The sequence below is a fragment of the Urocitellus parryii genome, chromosome 7 (assembly GCF_045843805.1).
Source record: "Urocitellus parryii isolate mUroPar1 chromosome 7, mUroPar1.hap1, whole genome shotgun sequence".
NCBI lineage: Eukaryota > Metazoa > Chordata > Mammalia > Rodentia > Sciuridae > Urocitellus > Urocitellus parryii.
In genome coordinates this window covers 163882485-163895032 of record NC_135537.1, presented here as the reverse complement: position 1 = coordinate 163895032, position 12548 = coordinate 163882485, and the positions used below count along the sequence as shown (strand labels likewise).

General features: G+C 41.8%; 1 protein-coding gene and 1 long non-coding RNA gene across 2 annotated transcripts in view; one reads left to right on the top strand and one right to left on the bottom strand.

Annotated features, from left to right (window-relative positions):
• Positions 1–649: 649 nt before the first annotated feature.
• Positions 650–3947, bottom strand: LOC144255804 (uncharacterized). Its single transcript, XR_013343946.1, has 3 exons — positions 3868–3947; positions 2596–2628; positions 650–988 (listed from the first exon to the last, which is right to left on the bottom strand). It is a non-coding gene; the product is annotated as an uncharacterized LOC144255804 (long non-coding RNA).
• A 62-nt stretch (positions 3948–4009) lies between these two features.
• Positions 4010–12548, top strand: part of Dnajc7 (DnaJ heat shock protein family (Hsp40) member C7) — a 35646-nt gene continuing 27107 nt past the window's right edge. Inside the window, exon 1 of the mRNA XM_077800728.1 lies at positions 4010–4182. Coding sequence (XP_077656854.1) covers positions 4106–4182 — 77 coding nt within the window. The 5' untranslated portion in view covers positions 4010–4105. The remainder of the gene's footprint in view (positions 4183–12548) is intronic.

The following is a 12548-nucleotide window of genomic DNA, read 5'->3' as shown; positions in this document are numbered from 1 at the left end:
ACATTAATTAACAATCTTATAGCTCCCCGGGATAAGTTACTTTAGCAACAGGTTAGGGCAGGGGCAGATTCTTTTTTTTTTTTTTAAAGAAAGAGTGAGAGAGAGTGAGAAAGAGGGAGAGAGAGAGAGAACTTTAATACTTATTTTTCAGTATTTGGCGGACACAGCATCTTTGTCTATATGTGGTGCTGAGGATCCAACCATGCAGCAAGCATGCCAGGCGAGCACTACCACTTGAGCCACATCCCCAGCCCAGGGGCAGATTCTTGATAAGGGTGGAGGAAGGGTTCTGAAGGAATTAACATTCAATCCCTCAGGGGACAGTCTCCAATTTCCCAGAATCACTCAAACTTGGCCTCCTTGATCTGACCTGACTCGATTTACCTATCTATACTGACTGCCTGTCTAATTCTGGCTTCACTAGGGGGGTGAAAACATTGCAAGAGTCATGGCATTTTCTGGAACTACAAGCATTTGGGTTCAATATTGATGGTAGAAAGCAGCCATATAACCAAAAGTCTGTGTGGCAGGCTGTCGAAATGGGCAAAAGGTGTGACTTTTGCAGTCCAGGGGGAGAAATAAAGAATGTCCACGCACTTGTGCCCTAGTCAATGCTTTATTCACTCAAATCACTCAATACAATTTCACTCTATAGGTTCTTAATCAAGAAAACGACAACCCTTAATGTTAGACACTGCAACAACATAATCAATTCACAACAAACAATTCTAGATTGATTCCCAGCAAACCATTCTAGATTAATTCTAAGCACTGCAAACAATTATGACAGGCTAATGACAGACATTCCCTCTGCGTGTCAGATCAAAAGTCTCAAGCCTTAGGCTTTAAGTCCAGCAGATGCACACTCACTCTGACCAGAGTGATCAGGTCAGGAACCAAGGCAGGCTTCTCCTGAGGTGGAGCTGATGGCTCGTTGAGGAGAGGGTCATAGGGAGAAGTTGTGGCTGTCACCAGGGTCAAGATGTGGCTATAGAGTTTAAGAGTGGTGAGGAAGATGCAGAGGATCAGCAACAATAAAAAGTGTTGGGATGCCAGTTCAGGTCCTCATCAGGCTCTCAGCGTGAGGGCATCAGTGTTGGCTGGCTGAATATCTGTTCATTTGCTCTGTTATTTATACCAAATTTGGAGCTTTTGTCCCCCTTTTTAATCCTTATCAGCTGCCACCATCTCTCAGTGACATCATTTACTCTGGGGTTAAACCATCTGGTGTAGTGGTCCCCACCCTGATCTTTTTGCCTTTCTCTCTTTTGGGGTGCTTTTCCCTGGGCAGGCATGAACAGCCTGCCAGAGGCTTCAATCTGAGTTTATCAGGGTGAGGAGAAGTGACTTGTTTGTGCCTGAGGGCCATACTGGTGGTCTCTCCATTAGGCATGCATGGTGAGACAGCAGTTTTCAAACTGGAGTTTTTAAAATGGAGTTGCTTGGGCTCAGACCTTAGGCCATCCTCACATAGGCCAGAGATCAAACTCACAGGAGTGGAAAACCATTGATAGGTTTCATACCAGTGAAATTTGATCAGTGTTTCCCTTTTTAGGTCACTTGTAGAACAGCCAAGACCAGAGAGAGATGAGATCAGGGAACAATTAGGGGTGTAAGAGGGGTCCGGCGGAGCGTCAGAGGGAGAGACCACGCAAGAGACTTACTCCATGCAATTGGCAAAAGGGGATTTATTGGGGATCCATTCCAGCGCGCTGGGACTCTGTGCTCACTCAAGAAGGGAGAGCAGCCCAGAGCAAAGGTCAAGCAGAGCTTAAGTACACTTTTTGGAGAGGGCGGTGGGCTTTGCATACATCAGAACAAATCATCATGAGGCGCGGGGAAATTGAACAACAACTCTGAGATGTGATTGGCACAATCATTGGCGGGAACCGGCCGGGTGGCGGTGATTGGTCATTCGTAAGCGGGTTACACATTCAAACTGATTGGTTCGGGCCCTGTGAGGAACTGCACAGGGCCCTAGGCTAAAAGGCCAGTAGGGCGTTGTTTTAACTATCTCAGGAATCTGGGTGTAACAGAGGAATTTAATAATACCTAATCTTTTACATTCAAGCTTTCCAGCTTAGAAACTTTACCCTTTCAGGGGACTACTGTTGTCTTCTCTGAGTGAAAAAAAGAAATGACAAGAGTCTGGATTGGAATGGAAAGAGGATACATAGATTTGGAAGATATTTGATAGGAGAATCAACAAGGCTTGGTAGTAAACTTGAACCCAAGAATGAGAAAAAAATGAGGAATTCATGATTTTCTCTATGTTTCCCACTTGGTGGCCAAGTAGTTGATTCCATTCAACAATATAGGGAATTCAGGAAAGAGAATCTCGAATACAACATTTGTTTTTTCTGTTGTTGAGGGGTGGGGAGAGAATAAGTTCAATAAACATGTTAAGCCGGGCTGGGAATGTGGCTCAGGCCGGGTTCGATCCTCAGCACCACATACCAACAAAGATGTTGTGTCCACCGAGAACTAAGAAATAAATATTAAAAATTCTCTCTCTCTCCCCTCTCTCACTCTCTCTTAAAAAAAAAAAAAAAAACATGTTAAGCCTTGGGAATTTGTGAAACATCCTAGACATACCTGGTAGGTAGTTGGATATACAGGTCTGGAACTCTGGGGAGAAAAAAAAAGCCTATGTTGGAGAGATAGCATGAGTTTAGAATCAGATGAAATTAAAGCTGAGGGAGTAAATGTGTTGGCTCAAATATAGAGAACCGAAGTGGGAAGATGGTCAAATACAGGCTAGCTCTTAGACTTTAAGATTGTGAGCCACTAGCCATCAGGGCAAATGGTCTGTGAGTCTTGTGGCCTCCAAAGAGCACAGAGGAGGTATATAGGAAAGGACTAAGCTACTGAATCATAGCTGGACAAATGACCTCTCCCATCCAAGCAACTGAGCTTCACCAGTCCTTTTCTACCCGGTTGCCCTGTGGTTTTGGCTCCCTCAGCACTATGATAGGCGGAGATGTTGGCACTGTTTTCCTTAAGCAAGGAGTTAAATTTTTTTTTAAATTTTTATTTTATAATTCTGGGTATCAAATCCGGGGCCTCATGTTTGGTAGGCAAGTGCTCTACCAGTGAGTTACTTCCCCAGCCCTAGATCTTTTTTAAAATTCCCATGTCCCCTTACTTTAAATTATAACCTCAAACTCTCCTGCAGAACGACCCAATTTAATTCAACTCCACAAATATTATTGGTTTAGGTAAGGGAAATACTACAAAGATGATTAAGCTGTGGCATGCCCTCTGTGAATTCCCAATCCACTTTGCATTCAGCCAGACAAGCGTGTTGAACAGAGTTTATGAGAGGTGGGAGTACTGGGGACACTGAGGAGCGGGGACCTCACCCCATGAGTTGCCTTATAAACTCCGGGGCAGGGTCTGGGGCGCCATGTCATGTCAGCCTCCTTAGGCTTAATGCTGAGATGGCACTCGCAAGCGGTTGACATGAAAGCAGCCTCATAAAAGGGTCAGCGTCATTAGGGTGATGAACCAGTTGGTGCTTGGAGATCCAGGGGGGATGAAAGGCGCGGGGTGAAGACGCCCTGCGTTCCCCGAGCTTGGTTGGGCAGGGCTTCCAGGGACCCAAGAAAGCTGGGGAAACTGGGCTCAAAGTATCTCTTCTTGTCTTCCCGGGAAAGAAGCTGTGGACACACTCCAAGGTCGGGAAGGTAGTCCTGGGGGCTCTATCCCTACAATCTTGGGTGACCCAGGCCCCGCTCAACTCATACTCCCCTGAGCCTTTACAGGAGACTCAGAAGGATTGCAAGTTGCTATGGCAACCAGACATTCGGAATACTGAGGAAAGCCTAGGCCTAGAGAGGCAACATCCTGCTTTCCTCCTTTCCTTACCACGGATAAAGTGGCGCCCCCAACGCACAGGAGCCGTCCCTGGGCCCCCGCCCCGGCGCGGAGACCAACGTGGACCTCCAGGGATGGGAGGCCGCTCTGGCCTCAAGCGGTGCCTCTCGTTGGTAGACGGGCCCGAGGGAGCCCCTCTGGGCGCGGCGCCGCTGAGCTGCTCGATGCTCCGGCCGGAAGTGCTCTTCACCGCCTGCCTCCCACCCGGCTCTCTGGTCCCGGCGGTAAGATGGCGGCTGCCGCGGAGTGCGATGTGGTAATGGCGGCGACCGAACCGGAGCTGCTCGACGACGAAGAAGCAAAAAGGTAATCGGATAGCAGGGTCAAGGAGGAGGCGAGCTGCAGCCCTCTGGCTCAGGGAAACCTGTCCTTGCTGTGATGCAGCCTGCAGATGTTGAGGCTATGCCCCGCCTTCTGCAAACCCCCCCCCCATCTGAAATGATGTCGGAATGGACCCCCTGAAGGGGCGCTCTCGGGGGTCAGCCTTCCCCTCCTGCTTCCGCCTGGCGGGGGAGCTAAGGCACGGCCAAGTTCTCCAGCGGAGAGGAAGGTCGTCCTTATGGTGGAGGCTGGGTCTCTGAGGGGGAGTCTCAGAGGTCTGTTGTCGGGTGGGGGAGGCGGCGCGGCGTAGATGACGACTTCCTTACATCCCCCGACCCCCGCCTTCTCTTGTTAACTTCTGTGCATTGTTGTCAACACTGTGTGTCTCCAAAGCCCTCGCTCTCCTTCTCACCCCCTCCGCCATGATTACACCCCAGCAATCAGCAGCTGGGTAAGAGGTGATTGTGTGTCTCCAGTATTGACCTGGTCGCTCCCTGGTTAACCCCAGAAATTAGAGAGGATAGAGAAAAGAGGCAAAGTGAAGGACGCGTCTCATGCTCTACACGTCAGACTCCTCTTTGCCCTTCCTTCCTGTGTGACATCCTTATTCCTCTCTGATCCGTTCTTAAACAGCAAGGAGGAGGGCAGCTGCTGGAGCGCAGTTGGCTGTGCTGGGCAGCCGCAGAGGCTCGAGATTGCCAGTCCGAACTAGCCAAGGGAGTTGCTGAGTGAGTGGTTTTCGAGAACACTCTGGATTCTGGCACCAGCTAAAGCAGATTATTGGAAGTGGGTTTGGGAACAGAGTTTGAATAAGTTCTAATACTAAAATCAAATTGATGAAAAGATTCTGGAAGTTTTAGTCCTTTTCTTTTTTCTTTTTATTTTTTGGTGGTGCTGGTGATTGAACCCAGGGTCTCATGCATGCCAGGGAAGTGCTCTAGCACTGAACCACATCCCTAGCCCCCGGAGTCTTTTCCTTACCAGCTGCTGGTTAATTTGATCCTGTTGTTTAGGATGGACTACAGTACCCTCAGTCTCCTCACATATTTTATATCCTGATACCAAGCCCCCTGTTATGTTTTCAGTCTGGATAATTTGAGGTGGTGATGTTGGTGGTGCAGGAGATCTGAAATCGGGATTCTGAGATTTTTTTTCTTTTTACTATCCCAAGTTAGGAACATAAGAGATACTCATTGAAGCACAGTGAAAATGTCATTAAGCATCAGCCAGTGACTTTAAGTTCCTGATCTGTTAGGAGCAAAGAGGTCTAACAAAGTATAGTAGATCCTTGAGAGATCTGAGAAAGCAGGATACCAAAGTTTAATCTTAGTTTTGAGCTTTCACATTGTTCCAGTATGTACTTAGGCATCAGCAGCTCATATGTATCTTTGAGGAGTTGCAAAATGGGAAACAAAACTATTCCCAACACAGACAGAACTTTAATTAATTGTGAAGATGTAATGTACTTGTATTTGGAAAGAGTTACTGGTTCTAAGTGCTATAAATAAGGACTTTAGCCAAATATCACTTAAGAAACTGTAAATCTTTGATGTAAGGAGTATCCTCAATTAAAGCTTCACTTCAGGGCCTTGTATCTAAAGCAAATCTTTTTCCTTTAAAAAAAAATTACAGCCTTGGAGAATATTCTGTTATAAAATTAAGGTACATGAAGTTGAAGATGTATTAAGAAACATAAAACAGGTAATTCTGTAATGTTACCACATCATGCAAAACATAAGACATTTGGTAGGGATACATTGAAATAACAGAGGTTGTTGACTTTTAACTGCCTTATTTCATGGAATTTAAAATATCATTGATTGTAAAATGCACAATTATTTTATCTACCACTAAGAGAATACAACTGTAAATTAAGTAATGAGAAAAATGCAGTGTCACTTCTGTGCACAAATCAAAAAGAAAATAAGTGAAATTTTATTAATATTTTTAACCAAAAACATGTTTATTTTTTAGTTGCCAAAACCCAAACTCTTCTTTTTAAAAAAATAATCATGATTAACTTAGAAAATTTATATATATATATATATATATATATATATGTGAAAAAATACATCTTCAAAGCATTTTCCTTTAATGGGAAACTTAGTTTTATGTAATCTAAACATTAAAAGGTGGGGCTGGGGATGTGGCTCAAGCGGTAGCGCGCTTGCCCGGCATGCGTGCGGCCCGGGTTCGATCCTCAGCACCACATACCAACAAAGATGTTGTGTCTGCCGAGAACTAGAAAATAAATATTAAAAAACAAAACAAAACAAAACATTAAAAGGTTAAGGAGACCTATTTTGTTGCCATTAAGAAACAATGGAATCTGGCATAAGTCAAGAAAACCCAGTCATGCTTCAGGTCCTTCTCCAGGAACCAGCATTGTTGTGTTATTTCCATTTAGCAAAATCTGATTTACTTTTCCTTCTTCTGCTGTGATCTCAAACGCAGTGATATCTTCCAGCACCAGTTTCTGCTAAGAAAGCTCAGACATTCTTAGAAGGGTAAACATTAAGACCTGTTAGTGTTTAAAAAAAAAAAAAAGCCTTGTTTATGTATGATTTACGCATTCTAAAATTAGAGTAAAGATTTAGAAGTTTTTTGGGGAGGTGGTTTTACATTTTCCATATTCCTGGAATCCTGTGTAGCCGTACTAAAGGACAAGGAGAGGGACATCCCTTACAAATGCCCTTTTACTGTCTGGCTTGGCTAGAGTTACTTGGCCATGTTCTTGTCTCTCTTGTTACAGTCCTACTGGTTCACTTAGGGACATAACAGTTGATGGGTCCCATGGTTGTTTTTGTGAGGACCAGCAAGGGGTACTTTCTTCCTTACATTTTGGCTCCAGTGCATCTTTCTCCGGCTGCTAAACTGTTACATTCCCACAGGGGGCAAGATGAGAAGAGATTTTAAGATACTGTTCCTCATGATTCCAGCATTTTAAGTGACCACATGTTTATTTCCTTAGCTTTAGTGTCTCATCAGAGAATAGGATTTCAGTGTTTTTTTGTTGTTGTTTGGTTGGTTTTTCTTTCTTTTTTTTTTTTTTTTTAAAGAGAGATGAGAGGGAGGGAGAGAGAGAGAGAGAGAGAATTTTTTTTTTAATATTTATTTCTTTTAGTTATTGTCGGACACAACATCTTTGATTGTATGTGGTGCTGAGGATCCAACCTGGGCCGCACGCATGCCAGGCGAGCGCGCTACCGCTTGAGCCACATCCCCAGCCCCCACCCCCCTTTTTTTTTTTTTTTGCTTGTCACTCTGATAAAGTTCACTTTCCTCCATGGCAGTCAAGAGGTTAAAGTAAAAAACATAGTAATTGGCACTACTACCGAAGATTGGGGTTCTTTTTTTTTTTTTTTTATAATAGGAGAAGAAAAGTTTATTTGAGGGCTCACAGTTTTAGAGGTCTCAATCCATAGAGAGCAAGCTTCATTCCTCATGGCTCAAGGTAAGGCAGGGCATCATGGTGGATGAGTATGGAACCAGCTCACATGATGATCAGGAAGCAGAATGGGGGGTGGTTCTATGCATCAATATTGTTTCTCTTTGCCCACCAGAACATAGTTTTTTAGGGTGAAATTGAAAAGGTTTTACATTTGAACTAATGTAAGGCCTTAGAATTTCCTGGGAAGTTGCTGAACCATTTTATCTAATACCTGCCTTAAGTTAAGGCTCTCCAGTCAGTCAACTCCTAGGCTTGGAAGCAGCTTGATCTCTGTAGGTTGTCTTTTTTATTTTTTTATTTATTTATTTATTTAAATTTTAGTTCTTGGTGGACACAACATCTTTGTTTATATGTGGTGCTGAGGATGGAACCCAGGCTGCACGCATGCCAGGCAAGCATGCTACCGCTTGAGCCACATCCCCAGCCCCCTGTAGGTTGTCTTTACTATGGTTCATTGAAGGATTTCAAACTGTTCATCCAAGAGAAAACACTTCTGTGTTTGTCTTGATGTGACTGGACAGTGAATTCTAAAAAGGGAGCTGTAGACTTAAGCGCCAGGACCTGTTTCCTTCAGATGATATTCTTAACTTCTCTGTTTTCCTGATGGACTCAGGAATGAGCAACTCTTACTAGGTTCTTTCTTCGTATTGAGGTGTTGTAAACCCTTTGTGGATTAGGAATGTACCTTTTATTTCTTTATTCATACTGTTGTTGGTGGGAAGAACTGAACTCTGAATCTATATCTCCAATATTGCTGTTGTTGCTATGTTTTACTGCAATTTCTTAGAGCATTTTGGAGTTTGTGGCCTTTGTAACTGGAGAGCTTCTGGGAATGCATCTCCCTTTTCTTTCTTACCCTGTTTGACATTCTCAGGAATTTGTTTCCCTAACCTTCTCTTGAAGTTCCAGGGCAGGCAGCAATTTAAACTGGAACAATTTAAGCTGATACGTTAAGGCATTTTCTCATTCTGACATTTCAGTAAGCTCATAAGCAGAATAGGATTTATCTTCGACCTGGAACCTAAACCAGTGAGAAACACTTCATTTTCATTTTGGTACACTAAGTGTGGATCAGAGATGAAGAGATGGGAGAAATGAGTCATGGTTAAAGAAGGGATAAACCTAGGAATACAGAATCCTGGACACAGCAAATTAATTGAACCCTGATACTATCAAGTGGCAAAATTATTAAATAATCATAACTGGAGCAAAGGTACACTACAGAAGGTCTCTTTTACTTATTGCTGAAATTCATGTTCTCATATTAACCAATGTCAAGAAAAGTGAGCAATTAATAAGAAAATGTTGGGTCAAGTGAATGGCAGTTGCTGTAGTGCCAAGTATATTCCCAACTGAACATAATTCTGATTGGCTTAAAGCCCAGCCTTGCTGTACATTCCAGCCAATTGGGGATTAGTTTAGTCATTGAAACTAGTGTTTTCAAAGTTTTTTAAAAGCCGAGTACTGGGCACTTGACTTTGCTTTCTTGCTCTAGGACTTTAGAAGACTGGAGGACAATGGTCAGCGACTATCTAGGTGCCTTTTGGCCTGATGCAAAGTCCCTCTGAGAGTCCACTAATGTTTGTTCCCCTTTCTCCAGTACTGTGATGTGGAAGTTACTTAGAGGTCGTTCCAGGTATTTTTTTAAATTGTGTAAATTTCAGTAGTAAGAGCAGGATTCAAAGTGTGGTTATTCCAGTAGGGCATTCGTTTTTATTAGAGTGACAATTTTTTTCTTTCCTCAACGGATAAAAATGTCAGTTCCTATGTTTTATTCCATAATTGGCAGGAGGATGAATGGAATGGTAAAGTGAGGAGGAATATATGACTTTCCTGGTCCTACTCTGAGACCTGATAATCTGTTGGCAGGTGACTTTCAGTTTATTGGGGTGGGTGACAGATTATCATATAAGCAGTTAGTCTTCTGCTCGGATTCTAGTATTACTTTTATGGGGAAAGTGAAGGGGCGAGCAGGACTCTCTGTTTTGGTGTTTTGAGTGTTCCTTCTTGGTCAGTTTGCTCTTATAATCACCTGTTGAACTAAGGACCAAAGAGAACTTTGAGAATTAGAATACCAGTGAATAGTCCAGACTTTCCCTCTGGTTGCTATCTCTATACCCCCTTCCCTCCAAAAAAATCAGGAAGCAGACTGTTTCATTTCTTGTGTTTTTTTGTTTAGTTTGTTTGTTTTTAACTTTTTTACTTGAAAATAAAAAGAGTGGGGAATGAAGCTCAGCGTTAGAGCATCCCTGGGTTCAATCTCTAGTACTGAGGGGAAAAAAACCTAGTGTAAGTTTAAAACTCACAAATGAGGTACCATTTTCTGCGTGAATATCCTTCTGCCTGCAGTGATGGAATTTCTGACAGGATTGGTTTGGATGGTTGCTTCTTCTCTACTGAATAACACATAGCTCCCTCAGGCTACCTGGTGTCCTTCCCTGCTTGAGCAGCAGAGAGTGCTCCTGCCTTGCATAGACTAATCTGTGACTCTTCTTCAAGCTTCTAGGGCCCTTTCTGGCTTTGTTCCTTCTTCTTGAGGCTTCTCCCTGAATGTCCGGAGAACAATTTAAACTGATATGTTAAGGAATTTTTTTCATATTTGTCTTCTGCTTTCTCTCTCTTGTGCTTTAAAGTGAAAACAAAAGCTGTCCCAAAGGAAATTGGGTAAAGAAAGTTGGATAGCAACTGATTTTACTAACAGGTAGAAGCTGTATAGAGCCCAACCTCTGTTTTCTCTGAACAGTTAAGAAAAATCCAACATATAGTACTCTGCAAGTATTCCAATATTTGTGAAATTATAAAGTTACATAGCTTCCACTTATATGAAATTTCACATTTAGATTAGAATGTTTTAAAAAAGAGAAAGAAAGAAAGAAGTGGAATAGCTTGTTTTTGGTAGGATAGAATAAAAGTTAGGCCCCTGGGCTCCTTGTACTTACTTTATTATCTCATGAAGGTCATAGAGAGTACAACGTGAAACAGGCCCTGTGACATGCCTTTGGGGACAAGAGGTCCCCTGTGGGAAGAAGGAAAGAATTTCTACTCTTGAGACTGGCTAAGATCCCACAAATTCTGAAAGGCGGAGGGCATTTCTAGATCAACGGGCATCTAGTGATTTTGACTGAATATAAGTAATGGGACGCAATAGTTATAGAGTAGGGTGACATTTTGGAAATAATAAATACAATAGGAATGTCTAAATATTTGACTCATTGACAGTATTATTGTTAGTAGCCTGAAGGGAAAAAAAGGAAAGATATTTTTTTCTAAGGTTCTTCCTATCAGTAAAATATTTTCCAAAATCAGAAGCCCCTGAACACTCCTCTAAGTAAACAAAAGAAAACTTTTTAATTTTAACAAAAATGGATTTCTCTTTCACTCCAGGAATACTAGAATATGTGAGAAAAATGAAAAAAACTGAAACAAACCAAATTCTAACTTATTCAAGCTGCTGTAACGTTTTGATTTAAATCATTATTAATGCTATTGAAATAGCTTAACTTTATTTAAAAATATTATTCTAGTCAAATAGTGTTGTGTGTATGTATGTGTGTTGTGTATGTATATGTACACACACACACACACATATATATATAGTTGTACAAAAATGTAATTAAGTTGGGCACAGTGGTGAATGTCTGCAGGTCTAGGACTTGGGAGGCCAAAGCAGGAGGATCAGAAGTTCAAGGCCAGCCTGGGCAATGCAGGGAGACCCTGTCTCAAGAAGAAAGAAAAAAGGAAAAAAAATTAGCATTTCCTAGCTTACAAATGTTGCAGACTAATGAAACCATGTTAGTCTTTATTTTTAGTGCAATAGAATGGAATTAATCTTTTTTCTCCCTTCTACCCTCTCCTTCTGGAATAAATCTTTTTTTTCTTTTAATACCTTTTTTTAAAAGATATTGTTTATTCATTTTTTTAAACCTCTATTTCACTTATTTATTTATTTTAAAATTTTTAAAATATTTATTTTTTAGTTTTCAGTGGACACAACATTTTTATTTTTTATTTTTATGTGGTGCTGAGGATCAAACCCAGGGCCCTGCACATGCCAGGTGAGAGTGCGCTACCGCTGGAGTCACATCCCCAGCCCTCACGTATGAGGCAAGCACTCTACCTCTGAGCCACAACCCCAGCCCCTCTTTTAAATACCTTCATTTAGTGTTAGTTTTTTGTTTTTTTGTTTTTTTTTTTTAATGTGGTGCTGGGGATTGAACCCAGTGCCTCATGCATGCTAGGTAAGCGCTCTACCACTGAGCCACAACCCCAGCCCATGGAATAAATCTTAAAAATGATACTGTACAACTGATGTAGAGATTCATCCCTTTTTAAATAGTATATAGATATGTGATGTGTCAAGTAAATCCAGAGAGAACCCAGCCATGTTAATGACATTTTAAAACTACCTCCCAGTGAATCTGGTATTAGCAGAGGTTGATTAAATTTTTTGAATACCTCTTTAATTGCTAAAAAGTTAGATCAATTGGCCTAAGGCAGAGATCTTGCATGAGTGTTCAACATGGAAGTACTTTGAGAGAGAAATAGCAATTTTTATAGGACTTCTAATTTGGGGCGTTGCAGTGTCTATGATGGTATTTTAATGTGTTTTTAATTTAGCTGAGCTGTAAATGTGCAAAGTTGGCTAGTGATCATAAGCTCAAGTTGTCTGATTTGATCACATGATCCTGATCCCTGCTAAGACCTGTATGATACCAAATGATTCCCTTGGCAGTATTGTCGAAGTAATTAAGAGTCAGCAGTGAATGAATGCTAAATCAGGAGAGAATGCTTATATGATGTACAGACTTTAATAAACATGTAATATAGAAGAGTGGATTTTCAAAGCTGCAGTTTTCTGAGTTGTGAGGTTGTTTCTGAAAAATAAAGATATACATTTTAA